Source organism: Sinocyclocheilus anshuiensis, unplaced genomic scaffold (assembly GCF_001515605.1).
Source record: "Sinocyclocheilus anshuiensis isolate Anshui unplaced genomic scaffold, SAMN03320099.WGS_v1.1 scaffold1236, whole genome shotgun sequence".
Lineage (NCBI taxonomy): Eukaryota > Metazoa > Chordata > Actinopteri > Cypriniformes > Cyprinidae > Sinocyclocheilus > Sinocyclocheilus anshuiensis.
In genome coordinates this window covers 181,208-198,681 of record NW_015546096.1, presented here as the reverse complement: position 1 = coordinate 198,681, position 17,474 = coordinate 181,208, and the positions used below count along the sequence as shown (strand labels likewise).

At 37.2% G+C, this 17,474-nt stretch overlaps 2 protein-coding genes across 3 annotated transcripts in view; one reads left to right on the top strand and one right to left on the bottom strand.

The window, feature by feature from the left end:
• Positions 1 to 3,923: 3,923 nt before the first annotated feature.
• On the top strand, positions 3,924 to 7,592 carry kptn (kaptin (actin binding protein)). Its single transcript, XM_016501809.1, has 12 exons — positions 3,924 to 4,248; positions 4,329 to 4,411; positions 4,636 to 4,720; positions 4,967 to 5,021; positions 5,169 to 5,247; positions 5,364 to 5,437; positions 5,520 to 5,626; positions 5,713 to 5,808; positions 6,344 to 6,407; positions 6,485 to 6,620; positions 6,764 to 6,937; positions 7,025 to 7,592. The coding sequence occupies exons 1-12, from the start codon at positions 4,038 to 4,040 to the stop codon at positions 7,184 to 7,186; spliced, it is 1,326 nt and encodes a 441-aa protein (XP_016357295.1). The 5' UTR covers positions 3,924 to 4,037; the 3' UTR covers positions 7,187 to 7,592.
• A 2,111-nt stretch (positions 7,593 to 9,703) lies between these two features.
• LOC107700238 (heterogeneous nuclear ribonucleoprotein L-like) overlaps positions 9,704 to 17,474 on the bottom strand; it is an 11,087-nt gene continuing 3,316 nt past the window's right edge. Inside the window, exons 6-14 of one of the 2 annotated variants that reach the window (XM_016501826.1) lie at positions 16,491 to 16,563; positions 12,515 to 12,550; positions 12,182 to 12,250; positions 11,817 to 12,088; positions 11,175 to 11,296; positions 10,697 to 10,898; positions 10,335 to 10,392; positions 10,098 to 10,205; positions 9,704 to 9,979 (exon numbers count right to left, since the gene is read on the bottom strand). In XM_016501826.1, the coding sequence (XP_016357312.1) occupies positions 9,921 to 9,979; positions 10,098 to 10,205; positions 10,335 to 10,392; positions 10,697 to 10,898; positions 11,175 to 11,296; positions 11,817 to 12,088; positions 12,182 to 12,250; positions 12,515 to 12,550; positions 16,491 to 16,563 (999 nt within the window). In that variant the 3' untranslated portion in view covers positions 9,704 to 9,920. The remainder of the gene's footprint in view (positions 9,980 to 10,097; positions 10,206 to 10,334; positions 10,393 to 10,696; positions 10,899 to 11,174; positions 11,297 to 11,816; positions 12,089 to 12,181; positions 12,251 to 12,514; positions 12,551 to 16,490; positions 16,564 to 17,474) is intronic. The other variant, XM_016501827.1, reaches the window with a different exon arrangement.

Genomic DNA, 17,474 nt, shown 5'->3' with positions numbered 1-17,474 from the left:
TTCACTTAAAATACAAGGTAAAGTGCAAAATCAATAGATTATGAGGGGTTGTCTGGTTGGATCTGGTCGTCTGGTTATGGCACATAACAATTCGATTTTCGAACGTTCTGTTTAAACTATTAAACAATTTCTTTCGTTTTTTAGTTTGAAACCAATAGAGTAGGACCTAATAAAAATTGTGAAGATCGAAATATGGAAAATATTGCCTTTAAAAAAATGTCCAAGGCTCCGGCCAAAGATGTCTCAAAATGCCGCAGATATTAAAAATATTTAAAATGTTTAGATATTTTAAAAATATAGGCTATTTAGGTATGATAATAGCAGCATAATACCACTAAAATATTTGACACCACATTTATGGTTTGTAAAACATCTCAAATTTGCTACTACTCTTTACACTTTCTTTTTTGACCTAGACACACACCCATACACACACTGCTGAATTATCATTATAGATGCTTTATGTGAATAGTCCCTTAACCCTGGATAAAGAGAGGAAACAGAGGTTTCTCATCAGTCCATAAGAGGAGAGACACATGTGTAAATACCACATGGGGAAAAAAAGACATCACAGGAGGCAAGGGGGAGGGGGGGGAGAAGAAGAGCTGGAGGTTAAGGAATGTGTGGATAAATGATGAATAAAATGAGATGAAGACAGAAGGATGAATGTTTCTTGACCAGTGATGGAGGCCTGATAAAAGAAGAAATGATAGCAGCCATATGGAAGGTTGTTGACCAGTTCTGATGCAGGAGAAGGATCCATAATTTCTGTAATGGAGCTATTTGAAAATTTCATAAGAATGTATTTTATAGAAAGAGAAAGTTGAATGTTTTATTTGAAAGTATTATGTGTTTGAGTGTAAACGTTAGTGACAGAGAGAAGGAGAGCAAGAAAGGCGTCAAATGGCACTCAAGATGAACTGAGTGATAGGTTGGATTAAAACAGACACAGTGCAGACAGGGTTATTTGGCTGTGACTGAGGTAGATGTCATCCATCCTAAATACAGCACAAACTCTACAGCCAAGGAACAAGGGCAACAAAGAATCTTCAGATTATTATGACTAGCTTTTTTCTAAATGACAGAAATACTAGATTTATATATTGTAGAAAATATACTTGTATTATCTTGCCCAAAGATCTGCATACTGAATACAAGAATGAGAGACTAAAATTGTCTACTGCATTTGGTGACAAAAAGCAGCAGAATATGATTTGATTTGGATTCTATCAGCTTACTTTACCACATAAATAAATAATTTATTTTTCTTTTTTTAAAGGGAATTTGAAAAAGAAATATAAGATGGAAAGACAGCTCGGTTGAGCGGTCAGATGTTAAGAGGAAATGCAAACCAATTCTTATTCGGGATCAGAATTATTTTGCAATACATATATAAAAAATAATGTTTTAAAAAAGCATTTATTGTTTATAAACTCAAATATAAGACAGCAGAATTGTGAAATACACAATTTATACAATGTCAAAGCTGTATAAGCAGGTTTTATAAGTCGTATTTCTTTATCATCCATTACAGATTCATTCAACATTAATGACAGGAGGATAGATAATATCATTCACAAACAACAACTGTTTATTTAGGCTAAGCGTTTGTCTTTTTATTTATGTGACAAACTAATAATCTGTATCGTTTTCTTGTCATTATGAAACCGTAGAACATGCGAGTATTTCAGCAGTTGTTATTGTTGTTTTGTGTAAAAGTAGTTTTAAAAAAAGAGAATTTGTTGTTGTTGTTCTGTGTCAGTATAGGATGTTTGCATGTTTATGTGTTCAGGATCTGCTTGTGCGCTTGCAGAAGGGGAAGTTTTGTGGAGGGTGGTGCAGTGGGGGGTGGGGGGACCAGTCCGTCCATCTGGCAACAACCAGCTACGCAGGCACAAGAGCAATTATGGAAGTGGACTAAACTCTAATCCGCAGGCACACACATACACACACACACACACACACACACACACACACACACACTCCAGAACACATTAGCACAGAAATACACAGACGACACAGTGACACTGCAACAGATATATAATCTGAGTGGAGAGTTGGATAGATGAAATAAACAAAATGTTCCTACGCAAACAGAGGTCAAGGAAAGAAAAATGTGAAGATGGATTGGGGTGAAGGAAGGTGACAGATAGAGAGAAAGAAAGAGAGAGAGAGAGGGAAGGAGGGAGGGAGAGAGAGGGGTAGTGGGCCGCATCATTGCAGGCACACTGCAGCAGTTAATCCAGATTAGTCAATCTAAAAAGGAGCGGCTTAATCTGCAGACCATCCAGTAATACACAGACCGCTGTCAGCACCAATCACTCACACAGTTCTAATCCCCAACGAAACGCACACGCCGGACACACGCACACAAACACACACGCTCTCTGAACAATGTGAGTTAAGCATGCATATATAAAATATTCTGCGCAATCAGACAACAGATTCATCAACGTTCAGTATGTGCTAAAAATGTGTACAAAACTTTTTCCAGCTACTTTAATCCCTGTCAGACCAGTGATTGTAATCTCTTAATAACACAGGCATTAAAAACAACTAGTGAGCAATTTCTAATGCAGTAGTAGATGTGTTTCTTTTGGAAGATGTTGTGATGAGGCAGTTACTTTCTGATAAGGACAATACATCCCATTGTGGTCAGACTTTGGGTCACAGATTAAAAGGGTTTTAATGTCAGTGGGGCTGTATGCTGAGGGCCCCAATAATTGATTGACAGCTTGTCTGGCCCTCTAGTGGAGATTCTGTTCATTTATCCCATTTATTCCAGTTTTGCTGATATAACAAACAAAACTTGACAAATTATTGATATATACATGAATGTGTATAGTATTGTATGAAAATGTGCAAAATTTAATGTTTTTTTTTTTGTTTAGTTTTTTTACTTTTGCTGTTTACTTGTATCAGATCGTAGGTGTACCATATGTCCCATAATTCAGTATGCTTTCCATTCATTTGGGTAACAAAACCAAAATAGTATCTGTTAATACTGAACTGAACTGAGATGGATGATGACATCACTGAATTCAATGATGAATAGCCTTTAACTGAAAATGAGTGTTTACTATTGTCCTTTTGCATTATTGAAACACTGTTCCTATTTAATACTATAAAGCTGTTTTGACACAATCTGAATTGTTAAAAGCACTATATAAATAAAGGTGACTTGACTTGACTTGACTTAATAGTAATTAATTGGTGTCTAATCTAATTAACCTAATTGTTGTCCCTTCGGGATATCATACATCAGACGATGCTGGATATTTAGTAATGCGAAATTGTATTTTTAGATGCCTTTGTGATCATATACTACCTATTTAATGTAATTTAATTTAGACTTCAGCATTTAGCCTGTCAAAATAAGTATCTTTTTTCAAACTGGAAATTATAATGTTATACCCAAATTTACTTGCGGCATTAAAAACGAGACACTTGATTGCTTGATTGACAAGAGATTTTCATTCAGTTGTAATTCATTGTGATTGCTGCCAATTTAAATATCGTGTTTTAGAGAATTTGTGGTATAGTTAATATTTTTCTTATCCATACAGAAACATTTCTACAACAGTATAGATGAAGTAAGGTTTAATAAAGAAAGTAAATGAGTTAATAATTATAACTGTAATTTCGCCCCCTGTAGCCACTTTTCTTCTTAATCGGAAACAGAAATAAATTATTAGCACAATAGCATTAGCCTCCCACTGGTTTCAACTTATTGCATCTCAACCACTGAAAGAATAAGACAGAAGAGCAATGAGCAAGAAACAAACTGGTATGGAATATTACTTTGACACGAAAATGAAAAAAAACTTCAATATTGATGTCATTGTCGGCGACAGCTGATGACGTCAACCTCATGTCGAAACCTCCGATTTGTTAAGCGGTGTGAAAAACGCCGATGATTGGGCAAATTTACTCTCAAACCCGCCCACATACGGATGTTGTTTTTTTTGCCATTAGCGTGACAGTCTAGTAAGGTCCAACTGAATCTGTTTTTATTTTTGGTTGTGATTATATGTAATATGTTACCGGATATAAAAGGCATGTGTCCATTTGTGGAAGACAGTTTTAGTCGTTTTCCCTCGCAGAGTAACATATACGGACTCTGCCAGGCAGGCGAGCAGGAGTTACTGGCAGCGACTCTGAAGGGGAAAGTAGTGTGCTTCAGATATCAGGACCTGCAGAAGAAAATCAGACCTGTGGCCAGAGAGATTCAGTTCACATATATACCAGGTGACCGCCAGTTCGTTTGCTTCGACGCTCTTTTGTTTTAGCTGTCCAATGCTATTTTTTTCTCTTTTCTGTTAATATAGTTGATGCAGAAATCGTCTCCATTGACGCCTTCAACAAATCAGCTCCTGAAAGAGGAATGGTCGTAGGAATAACCTTCATTAAGGTGTGTTTCATTATTAAGTGATATAAGTAACTAGTTATTACAAGCTAGATGGAAAAAAATAATCTAAAATCATCCTCGTTCCCTCCTTTCCCCCCACCCATGAGATCTGACATTTATTTTTCAGCTCTGAACCGCTTTCATTTCTGCCCATAAATGTTTAAATTCAGGGGAAATAATGTGTATTTCTTGTTGTTTATATTTTTCTGTCTCTTTTTTTCTCTTAGGACTCAGGAGATAAAGCAACTCCTTTCCTTAACATTTACTGTGATTATGAACCAGGGTCAGAATTTAACCTAGAGTCAATTGCACGTGAGTCATTTAAAATATCCCTTTTTTTAGTTGGTGAATTGATGCACTGGCAATTGATGCACTGGCATGAGACCAAAAGATATATACAAATTATGTTTAGTTTAAGTTATACCTATATTAGTGTGTTAAATTTTACTTATTTAGATCAGAGGCCAAGGATATTCAAATGACAGACTATAGGTATGAAGGAACAAATTAGATTAATATGTTATACTGAATAATCTGAGGCTTCCATCCTGTCGACAGAAAGCTGTCTGAACCTGGAACTCCAGTTCACCCCCTTCCAGCTTTATCACACTGAGTATGTCATTGTGTTTTTTTGATGTTTGTATAAAATAAGCTGCAAGGTTTATATGCTGGCATTTAATATTTGAATAGATGAAACACTGTTTTGTTATTTTTACTTCTGAAAGTTGAAACTGCATTGATGTCCACGTTTGATTTGCAGGGTGCATTGTGGAGATGGATCCAGTGAGACTGTGTTTCTCCTCAGTGGGCATGATCAGCTCATACATCTTTACAAAGAGGTCAGCCTATAAAATGTAGTCAGAGTAATGGCTTCATATTGTTGATGCTTTGATTTGTACTTCTCTTATACTCCCGTACTAAAGATTGGAATTTCATTTTCAATGTCTGATAGTAGAATGCGTCTTTGCACCAGTTTGAGGAACAACCAGTAGAAAGACTCTTTCCTGAACTGCAGGAGCTGCCAAGCAAGTGAGTGTGTCAAGTTTGGATGACGAGACTTGTTATGTAAGATGTTTGACGGTAATTAGTATGTTTTTTGTTTGAATTGCAGTGTGTTGTGGTTAAATGTTTTGAGCATTGATCAAAATCGGCGCCTCACTGCGTTTGGATGTCAGAATGGTTCTGTGGGACTTTCTCTTGTCAACCAAAAGGGACCTGGTGAGAAACACACTTTCCTCTTCTTCTTAAGATGTAATATGGTGATAATAAAAGTTCTGGCTTTCTTTGTACATTTGCCTTATTAGAGATTCTCCAAAACTGGCGTGTGCAGCATGACAGTCCCATCTCCACTGTGTTGCTGTTCCCTTTGAAACAGCAGCACCAGAGCCCTGACACTAACAGTGAGTGATACAGTTTATCACTGAATGCTCACATTCATCAACCATACTTAAAATAAAGACACTATTTAGGCCTTTGTCTATCATGTCTATAGTACAGAGTTTGAATACCCGCATCTGAATTCATTTTTAGATTTAAATTTAGAGTTTGAGGGCTTCATACAGAAATACATATAATACCGTTCACAAGTTTGGGGTTGGCACCATTTTTTCATGTTTTTGAAAGTCTCTTGTGCTCACCATAAAATGTATTTGATCAGAAATGCAATTTAAAATTTAAAATGTAATTTATTCCTTTTGATGGCAAAGCTGAATTTTCAGTCTTTAGCATTACATAAATCGTTCTAATATCGTTGTTTTCTGCTCAAGAAACATTTTTGTGGTAACCATGATACCTTTTCAGGAATTCTTTGATGAATATAAAGTTCAAAAACATTTTTAAGCTTTGTTATTTATTTTTATGCAAGATTATTAATGACAGGTAAGACCTCCAGACTATTGTCATTGATCGCTCTTTATTCATCTTTTTTTCTGACAGGCAGTCAAAGGGAAACATTCAATCTGTTGGTGACCAGTTCAATAGAAATGGCTGTTGTTTACAGGTTAGTGGCTGGTTAGTATGTTGCTTGTTCTGCACCATGTGTCTGGTAGAGTGTAAAATAAATGTGTGCGTGTTCAGGGATGTGGAGCAGTATGGACTGAGCAGACAGCTGTGTTTGGCAGAAAGCGACCAGTGCGATGCAGTTCTCTGTGCTCTTGTTGTTGATCTGGACTTTGATGGACAGCATGAGTTGTTGCTGGGAACATATGGACAGGTACAGTGCTGGATTTAAAGAACAGAAACACTTGCTAGAGAACAAAAGTATGCCACATTGAAAGAGTTTAAAATACATAAATTGATATTCAAGCAGCTTACCTGTAATGCATAAAATTGTGTTCATTCATTTGTGATCTACAGGATCTCCTGTGCTACAAATTTCACCAACCAACGGGAGCTTTTGAAGATAAGTTACAGCTGCTGTGGAGACGGAGTTTTAAAAGTCCCCTGCTGTCGCTGATTTATCTTGACCTGGATGGTGACGGACTGAGAGAGCTAGCCGTTCTTACCTTAAAAGGCCTGCATATCCTACAGGTAACTATCACTAAGCTGATTTATTATTATTATTATTATTATTATTTTGATGTATTAATTAATTCTCCACATTTGTATCCCTAACAGCACAGTCTGAAAACAACAGCAGATCTTGTTCTTCACAGATTGTCCACTTTAGTATCAAGATTGCCTATTTCTTCAAAAGACCAGTCAATCAAAAACCAAGATGGTGAAGAGGGGTCTATTTCAATCAGCAATGAACAGAGAACTGCAGAAACCGGACATTGACATTTAAGTACAGATATTTGTTTTTATTTCAAAGGAAGGTAACGTGTATGAAGAGTTAAATATCTAATTTTCTCTGTGTAAGAATGCATGCTATATTCCATCTAACAGGCATTTCTGCAAGCATAACTTATGCAGTGTTTTGCTGGGTGAGTGGTCTTTCCTGTAGAGTGATGTCACCCTTCAGTAATGGGTTTTAATGACAGACCTATTCTTCCTTGAATTTTGCACCAGTTCAATGACTATAAAATGACCCTGAAATGAAAATGTCTCCTTGCTGGTGCCGTGTTTGATTCCAGACTTATTCAATCTTACATCCTAGTGATCACAAGCAATTCTTGTTCAGAGCGTGACCTCATTTCTGTGCTTATTGGCTCTGGGTAACAAGTTGTTCAATTAAATAAAATATATTTTTTGAAATGACCATTTTGCCAGAACATTGAAAGACCCTGTGCACAAATTTGACAAAACTAGTTTTTATTTCCTTGTTGATTATTGTTCTATTGAAATAAGAATTTCTTATGGGACTGAAGAGCTTGACATTATAACCTGGCAAAACTATTTCTTACTTGCTATTGCTAGTCGGTAGCAGGTGGCATATGGATAGCGGATATTCACATTTTGTTTGCCAAGAATTTGTATAGCCTTACAAATAAGACAAGTCATCAATGTTGGTCCATTTTTAGTTTTCTGAAGGTTAAACACTTGATTTGGTATTTTGGTTTCATGAGATTTCTCAAAGTTCTGCAGGTAAGTGGTGTTGTGGTTTTGTTGTCTTCCCAGGAGAGGACGCCCTTAGTTAACGTTGCATCAGTGTCACGTGCATTTCAAAGCTCCAGAGATCAGGCTTGACATGACCTCTGTGTTTGTGCTGCCTGAGGCTTGGCCTGAAACTGCTGTCACGCTTGGCTCTCTCGGGTCTGCAGCTAGGTACTGTACAGATTTAGACAAATATATCTTGTCTTGTGCATTAATGAGCTGGGGGTGTGTGGATTTTAATAGTTTACTAATCTTTTTTTTGGATCTTACGCTACAGATTTGCGATGTGTTGGGAATCAAGCTGTTGAGCACTGCAGCTAGATACTCTTGCCCTCTCAAAGAGTAGCTGTGAGAAAAATCTCTGATGAATTGTCAATTTCATCACAATGGTCTGCTCATTACTCTCATCATCATTAGCATTTTTTTAAATTTTTTTTTTTTTAACTATAGCTGTATATTTTATATATTTTTGATCCAGAAAGTCACAAGGCTGACAAGTAATGACCATGTAACTTGCAAGAATATCTAAAAGCACATTATGTATCCTGTTTATGTGAAAATACCCATTACAATTACAAGACAACCACCATTCAAAAAGTTTAGGGTTGGTAAGATTTAATGCTTTTGAAAGATTTTTCTTATACTCACCAAGGCTACATTTATTTGATCAGAAATAAAGTAAAACTGTAATATTGTGAAATATTACAATTTACAATAACTTTTAATATTTTAAATTATTTGTATTTTAATATATTTTAAAATGTGATTTGCATTTTAGAGCACTTCAGCATTCAGTATAACACGTTTCAGAAATTATTCTAATATGCTGATTTGGTGCTCAGGAAACGTTTAATGTGCTGCTTAATATTTTTGTGAAAATCATGAATGTTTTTTTTCGAGATTCTTTGATGAATGGCAAGTCAAAAAGAACAGGATTTATTTCAAATAGAAATGTTTTGAAACAAATTTTGTTATTGTCACTTTTGATCGATTTAATGCATTCTTGCATAAACTTAATTTTGTAAGAAGAAAGTCTTACTGACACCAAACGTTTGAACTATTGTGTACAAATGTACTACACTTCAAAAACAAGCTTTATAACTATAGACCAAAAAGGTTAACTGAATTCATACAAGTGTAACCAAAACTTGAGCTCAACACGCTTTTATAGCCTGGACCCCCTTGTCCAGTTTACAGTCTTACTGTAACAACATATGTGACCCTGGACCACAAAAACAGTCTTAAGTCACATGGGTATATTTGTAGCAATAGCCAACAATACACTCTATGGGTCAAAATTATCGATTTTTCTTTTGACAAAAATCATTAGGACATTAAAGATCACATACCATAACGATATTTTGTACATTTCCTACCGTAAATATATCAAACCGTAATTTTTGATTAGTAATATGCATTGCTAAGAACTTCATTTGGACAACTTTAAAGGTGATTTTTCAATATTTTGATTTTTTTGCACCCTCAGATTCCAGATGTTCAAATGGTTGTATCTTGGCCAAAAATTGTCATATCCTAACAAACCATACATCAATGGAAAGCTTATTTATTCAACTCTCAGATGATGTATAAATCTCAATTTCAAAAAATTGACCCTTATGACTGGTTTTGTGGTCCAGGGTCACATATCACCGTGTTGATCTCCTGGATTTTGTGTTTAGTTGCTTGGCTGTCTCCTTCAATCACACAACAATCCCACTGATATAAGCCAACATGCACAAGAAACAAACTCTTCACAGTGACGTCTTCACTAATTTATTACATTGTCACACAAATTTACTGTTATACAAGACCGGTCAACTGAAAAAAAAAAAAAGAAAAAAAGATTTAAAAATGAAACCTACAAAACATTGAGTCCAGTCTTATTCTGGAAATAAGGTAATCTTAACAGTCCCATTTCTTTCCCTCAAAAGCTCAAAAGGTCACTGGGAGACAAAGGTTAGTGGTTGGTATAATGGGTTCAGTTGGCGTGCTGTGCAGTTGAAAAACACAGTTTAAAAGTGTATGGGTAAGGCCCACCTGAGGAAAAAGAGAAAGATAAGATTTAAGGAACAATGTGATTTATGGTTAGAGCAAAACAGCTCATAAACTTAGAACAGTGCAAAATTGTGCCACCGCCAGGCGAGTGAGTACTTACTAGGGTTCTTCATCTGGTAGTGGTTCATCATAGCAAGAGCCTCCATTGCATCATTTACCGACTCCCACTCCAACAGACCAGATGAACTTCTCTCACCTGCAGTTCCACCAACACAAGAGCACACACACACATACACGTGTATTTATATAGAACCAAACATACACCACACTTTACCATATAATTCACACACAGTAAATGGACTGTTTTTAGACAAACACAAACTCATAAGTAACTCACTCTTGCCAGTGAACAGTTTGACGCTGACTGGAGTCTTGATTCCCAACTCATCACAAATCTGTAGATAAAAACCCAGAAGAGATTATTAAAATCTAATTCCACACATATGCATATCATTCAAGCACAAGACGGTTTTGTCCAAATTGAAAATGTTTTCCTATTGTAACATATTTAAGTGAAATGGCTATTGGAGAGAATGGAAAAAACTTCAGAGAATTGTAGCAAGAGGGAAGGAATATTTATGTTTTTGATCAAGATTACAAACTCACATTTTTAAAAAACATACGCGCAGATAAATCAAACATTCAACATTCACATGCAACATTCCATAAAAATATATATAATGACATAACACCTCTGACCTGATTGAACGCTTCAACAGTGCAGTCTGGTTGACCGTTGAAGAAGTGCAGTACGTTGCTGGGCTGCTGGATGCGGTTCTTGGCTGCCTGCTCAGCGGAGGTGAAACGGTTGTTTCTGTTGCCATGGAAATCCTTAAAACTACAGCTGCCATCTTCCAGCTGATATGACTGACCCGGCATTATGGCCTGTTGTTTGGATACACTGCAGACCAAAAGACAAAAAATAAACAATGTAGTACACACAGATAAATCATGCAAATTTAGTTTAACTTGTCTTGAACTGAGAACCACCTTTGTGGTCTGGCATGTTTAATAATTATTAAATGTAAAAAGATATATTTTAAAATAATAAAAACATTTAAATTAAGAGCAAAAGGCAAAACAAAAACACATTAACATTAATATAATGGAAGTGCAAAAAAAAAAAAGAAGAAAAAAAAAAGAAGAAAAAAAAAAAAAGAAATTCCATTGTACACACCAGACATTGAGTTTTTGTCCAAACAGCATGTTGTTGTTCAGGTGTGAAATGGCTCTGTCAACAGCATAGCAGTCTCCCATCTCCACCATTGCAGCGCCTGGTTTACTCTTCATAAACTTCACCTGAGCACACACAACATATTCAACACAATTAGAATTATTCAGCAAGGACACATTTGGTCAAAAAAATCTTTCATAACATTCAATGATTTTGCTCTTTCAAATAAATCATGTTCTTTTGAACTTTCTATTCCAAGAATCCCCCCAAAAAATGAGTATCCTGGTTTCCACAAAAATATTAATAAGCACGACAAGATAAGAAATGTTTCTTGAGCAGCAAATCAGCATATTAGACTGATTTCTGAAGGATCATGTGACACTCTGAAGACTGGAGTAATGATGCTGAAAATTCAGCTTTGTCATTACAAAAACATTGAAATTCAAAATACTTATTTTAAATTGTAGTAATATTTAACATTACTGTATTTTTGTTCAAACAAATGCAGTTTTGGTGAGCACAAGAGATGCCTTTCAAAGACATTTGAAAAAATGTATATGGGTATATGAAACGATCACCACTGGTTTTTCAACTGAAGATCATGAGCTCAACCCCATCACCCTTGAGCTCAAAAACCCCACTCACCCTTTCCACATTGCCATAGAGACAGAATATGTTGAAAACTCGGTCTGCATTGATCTTGGTGGGCTCAAGACCGTACACCATTACCACAGGAGAGTCAGCATGAGCACTGTAGTCCGGCGGAGGAGGTCCGTGTCCGTATTGTGCCCCACCATACCGGGGTCCACCACGGCCATGTCCCATTGGGGGCCCCATGCGCCTGCCCTCGTAGTGAGGGGGTGGGGGAGGTGGCCCATAGGTGTCATCATAGTGGCCATAGCCACCCTGAGGACCACCTAGAAGAAAAATGAAATATACACCATAAGCACCTATAAAGCACCTTCAGTGCCTCAAGTCAAAGCATCTCTGATAATGTGTATTAGACTGACCATATTCAGGTGGATGATCCCCCAGCAGTGCTGGCTGCCTTTGCCGCTTGTTTGGGTTAGCATTGGGGTCTGAGAAAGAGAGACAGAACAACAATACAACATCTCAACTGCTATGAACATCAAGAGTGCAAACACAAATTAAAAGGAAAGGCTGTGCAGTTCTGGGAGTGACATGCAATGAGCACTAGGTGCCACTACTACCAAGTGACTGCAATACTAAGCCATAATGGAGATTTTGAATGGCATATCAGGTCGATCAAAGAGAAATTCAGCTACATTTACATTATTGAAGAAAATATTTCATTCTCTCAGACCTCACAACCAAACACACACCTTGTGAATTGTTCCAATTGCCATCTGCATCGGTATCTGCACAGACAGGTATACACAAATCAGTTTAAATTAAGTATTAAAATTATATACACAAATATGATTAAATAACCATACCTTCACAATTAAATATACATTTGTGCATTACTCTTGGTACAGACTATAAAATCCACAGGTTCCAAGAGGTGTTCAAAAGCACAACATGTATTAATAAATTAGAGGACTCTTCCAGAAATAAGTGGTTTTAAAGAATAAGCACTTCAGGCAAGTAGCCGAGTTCTAGTTATGGTTACAACAGTTTGCCTGCCTGCCAGACCAAGACAAATGATCTTCTCCAGTAAATGACACCCAAACCACATCAATGTCATAATACAAGGCTTCACAGAAAAGGCTAATACAACAATACGTAGTGATAAACACATTTACCTACATATTTTAGACAGGAATTTAAGTGAATACAGAAGAGTTGAATGTTTTGCTTAAACGTTATAAAATACTAAAAACTTTAGGAAGTGTTTAGGAAGTGAAACTGCTGCAACCCATTTTACTTTCTTTATCTGACCTATTCTAATGTTTTCGTTATATATTTTACATGAAAACAAAATGTGCATGTGGAATAATGTGCACCAATAAATCTTGCTCGATAAAAGCCTAGAAAAGAGAATTAGAAGAGTAAATGGGAGTTGCTTTCATGTTGACTCAAGCTAGACAAATTAACAAGGCTGCTGATTAATAAGGTGGTAGGTCTTTTGAGTGAAATTTAAAAGTTGTGATAAAATGAAAATAAATAGTTTCTTCTGTATTGTGACATCCGAGTAAAACAGATTAACTAAAAGGAGAGCAGGAATTGTTTTAATCTATCAGTTTTTGATTGGATGAAGGCAGATCTAAATAAGAGCTTGCAGTCAATCATAAGAAAAGGGCTGGATTTAAGTGGACAGAATGATTGGAAAACATCACCATACAAGTCACCAAAGAGAAGCCTGTCATTTTAACGGAAGACAGGATTATGACATTTTGATTAAAACTTACATGATCAAAAACAAAACAAAAAAATCAATCAACATATACACAGATGAAGTGTTCTCAAAAGTAATACCATGCATTTAGAAAATAGAAAGTGAATTTTCATTTCATGTCAACTTTAAAAAAAAAATATAAAAATAAAAAAATTTAAAAAAAAAAGTGACTGATCAATTAAACTAGAAGAATTCTAAGTTTTCCCTCACACAGGAAATGTTACCTGCTAAAAATGAAAGACATTAAAAATAGTCACTTATGCCATATCATCCAGACTGAAAGAGTCTGAAAGGAATTAAAAGAGAGCTGCATATATCCACTCGAGAGTGTAATTCAAGGGTCTTCACTTCATGCCAAAAGTGTGTAACACATTTTACCAACAAAGTTCCAGCTAATCCAGCCAGGACAAACAGTTTGAATGAGCAGTGTGCTATACACCCATTAAAACAAAAACAAAAAACAAATGCAGCAGGCACCATGGAAGTATGATGTTCTTTACCAGTCGCCCTACTCCTGATGATTTAGTTTTCATTCAGTTCCTTAGGACATTTCTCCTAGTCCGCTGCATGCGTGCGTTTTTGGTGCGTTCCAGGCACATCGGTGCTTACCGTAGTAGTAGTAGTAGTAAAGGTGGATAGCAGACAGCAGACGGTGTTGAGTTTAGAAGAGTGCTGTCCGTTTCACGCCAGCAGTCAGACTAATCCACACCTGCGTCACACAGGGGGCGTAACACAGGGATCAGAACACGGTCAGCCGTGCCCAATGAATAAAACAGATTCAACACAGAGAGGAAGAGGAGAAATGAGATAGAAAGCACTTCAGTCCACAAAGAGACAGGGCTTGGGGAGGGAGAGCGGAGGATCTGACTGTGTGATCGGTGGGCAGCTGTGGTCCTTCCCATGTGTTACAGTGGTGTATTGTTGCTAGTGTCACCCGTAGTGTCTTGTCTGGTGCGTTTCGCTATTTTTAGCAAGATGTGTTTGCAACAATCTCACGTTGATGTCAGAGCATGTGGCCTGTGAACATGCGGTTTCGGATGTGTCACGGTGTGTCGAAGTCGATGTCATCTCTGTTAGTTACGTATAGACAAATGTCTGCTCTTTGCTGGGTGAGTAGTGACGATCTCAACTTGTCGTGCTGCGCGCAACGAGACCACCGCCGCTGTGTTGGAGCAATCTTGACTTATGTCGACTCGCAGATCTCTGCATAAATCTCAAACAATCTGTTTGTTGGTGTGCTGTCGTAGCAATGTCAGTTTGGCCGTCTCTGACCATGGCGCTTGTGTTGTAGCAATCCTGATCTGGTGTGTTGTCACGGTTATGTCAGCTTTGCATGTTCGCATGATGTTCTCAGGAAAGAGGAAAGAAGCGAGAGCAAAAGTAGCCCAAACACCCAAGAAACATGACGACATTGGGCAGGGAATGAGAAGGAAATATCTGTGTAATTCTTCTCTGTTGTTCTGTGTATCTGTACCACTTTGCTTCATGTGTTTGCTGCTCGATCAGTCGATGTTGATGTGCGAAGGTCTTCTGTGACTGGCTGTAATGTATTATCCAAAGAGATTAGACCCATTTCCCTAAATGTGTCATTAAGATGTCCGCCACCTTTGTAGAGAATGGAGATGTTAGCAGAGTGGAAGGATATCTTGAGCGTTTTTTTTTTTTATCCGTGTGACTTCGATACGAGTGAAATTGCCATCTTTGAAGCGTTTAAAGTTGTTGTGAGTTCCATCTCACGGTTCCATGTGGCCTGTTGAATTGCTGCGAGTGTGTCTTGCAGAGAAACTTAAGTAGATGGAAATGTTTTGTTGGATGTAAAATGTGTTCAGTGGCTAGTTCAAGCACAGGAGCTTAATGTATCTCAACTCAGGAGTAAAAAAGCTCAGCAGTTTTACCCTGAGAGACCTGATACATAGACAATTTGCATAAGGAGAACACTGAATATGAACCACATTTGGGAGTTCTAAAAATCACATTGTTTAAAGACTTACATGTTCAAATGTGAATTTGATCCTACAAAGCAGAACATTTACATAAACTCTGACTAAAGGCAAAAAAAAAGAAAAGAAAAAAAAAAAAAGCATTCTGAATGCAAAAACTACATTAGAACAGTGAATCTGGGTAACATTTGTTCCTGAGTGATCCATTACATTTTGCCTGGACCATTGTGAATCTTTGCGTTCATAAATCTACCTGTCGCTTACATCAAGCCTGGCTCTACAACCATGTTCAGGCAAGTATTTGCCCTATTGCTGGGGTGTCCAATCCTGCTCATGGAGGGCATACATCCTGCAGAGGTCTAACTTCAATAAGCCCCGACACACCCACCAGGAAATTTCTAGTGATCCTAAAGGTCAGCTAGTACAGTGTTAAACTGGGATTGGAGGTAAACTTTGCAGTTTAGCTCCAATTTTCCGCACCCTGCCCTATTGCAATGCAAAAAATCAAATCTCCATCATGTAACAAACTAGATGCAGCGTCATGCTTAGTGAGTACAGGTGAAAGACTGCCTGCTCCTAAGGATTTGTGTGTATATGAGAAACACTTGTGCTTTAACACGAAACAGGTGACATGCGCAACAGACAAGTGTATGTCAATATGAGTTAAGGAGGATGTGCGCTTCTGCCATCAATATAATAATCAGGCCCACTCAAGTGCATGTCTTTGGTTTAAATGAACGGATGTGTTTTTGTTTTTTTTTAAAGGCGCGTGTTCTTTTTGCGTATGTGCAAGATTGCGTGTCCATGTAAGAACGTCTATATGCAACTACAACTGTGTAAATATTTGTATTATAATCCAAACAGAAGGAACACAAGAATAAAGCAGAATCACTGAAGTGACATCCTTGGGAAAAGATCTACTTTAAAAACTTTCCAGGATGTCACTTTAGGAGGCTTGTCCACACACCCATCCCCATAAACCATAAGAAGCACAGACAGAGTGCATGAGCTGTACTGTACCTTGGCCACTCGGATTGGGGTTGGTGTAGTCCCAAGTATCCTGATCGTTTTTGAAGACGTTGAGACGGGTTGGCTATACAATAAAAAGTGAGCTTTCATTAGTAATCAGGGTAATATGTATTCACAACCATTTCAAATGTACCAATGTCATCAACATTTGTGTCATTTAACTTGAATGAGTATTTTAAAGACTGTTTTAAGATTATATTGACTTAGGTGAATTTTACAGGTCTAGAACTCATTTAAAACAAAAATTAAAATAATTTTAAGCCATGTTGAGGCTCCCTCAGAAGCCTCCCAGCTGAGCACCAGTGGTGTACTTTTTAATGAAGAAATTGATTGCATAAACTACTTAGACTAGTCTTAAAAGTTAGTCTTTTTTTATCTGCAAGTGTGGTCATATTTTTTAAAGATCTAATTTGAAGACTGATTATGACTTGGCTAACTGATAGTTAATCAGTTCTTAAAGGGGTCATATGATGCGATTTCAAGTTTTCCTTTCTCTTTGGAGTGTTACAAGCTGTTCGTGAATAGATAAGATCCCTGAAGTTGCAAAGACTAAAGTCTCAAAACCAAAGAGATATTCTTTATCAAAGTTAAGACTCTGCCACGCCCCCCTAAAACGGCTCGTTCTAACACGCCCCCACATATCTAGGTCACTATGTGGGAATATTTGCATAATGCGCCCAAATGTGCACGCAAAGAAAGAAGGCGTGGTTTCAGTAACCGCAGTTAGTGTTGAAGCAGCCATGTCAGGGAGACGCTGTGTGTTTCTAGGCGAAAGCAAAAGCACTTTATTTGGCCTTCCGAAAGTAGATGCATTTAGGAATCTTTAAGATTAGCTACTTACAACAGAACAGCAATGCATTTTATGGACGACCGTTTCGTGAACCTAGGAGAGGAGGTAATTCTGACTTTGCTATGACAATCTGGCGCTTCTGAATCAGCGACTGTAAGTATGTTTTGTTACTAGTTTAAGTATTT

What these genes read in the sequence shown, in the direction of transcription:
- kptn (XM_016501809.1), top strand. Translation starts at nt 4,038, where the DNA reads ATGTTACCGGATATAAAAGGCATGTGTCCATTTGTGGAAGACAGTTTT. An exon ending in TGTCAACCAAAAGGGACCTG is followed by an intron (nt 5,627 to 5,712) that starts GTGAGAAACACA and finishes TTGCCTTATTAG; the next exon opens with AGATTCTCCAAAACTGGCGT. An exon ending in AAGGCCTGCATATCCTACAG is followed by an intron (nt 6,938 to 7,024) that starts GTAACTATCACT and finishes TATCCCTAACAG; the next exon opens with CACAGTCTGAAAACAACAGC.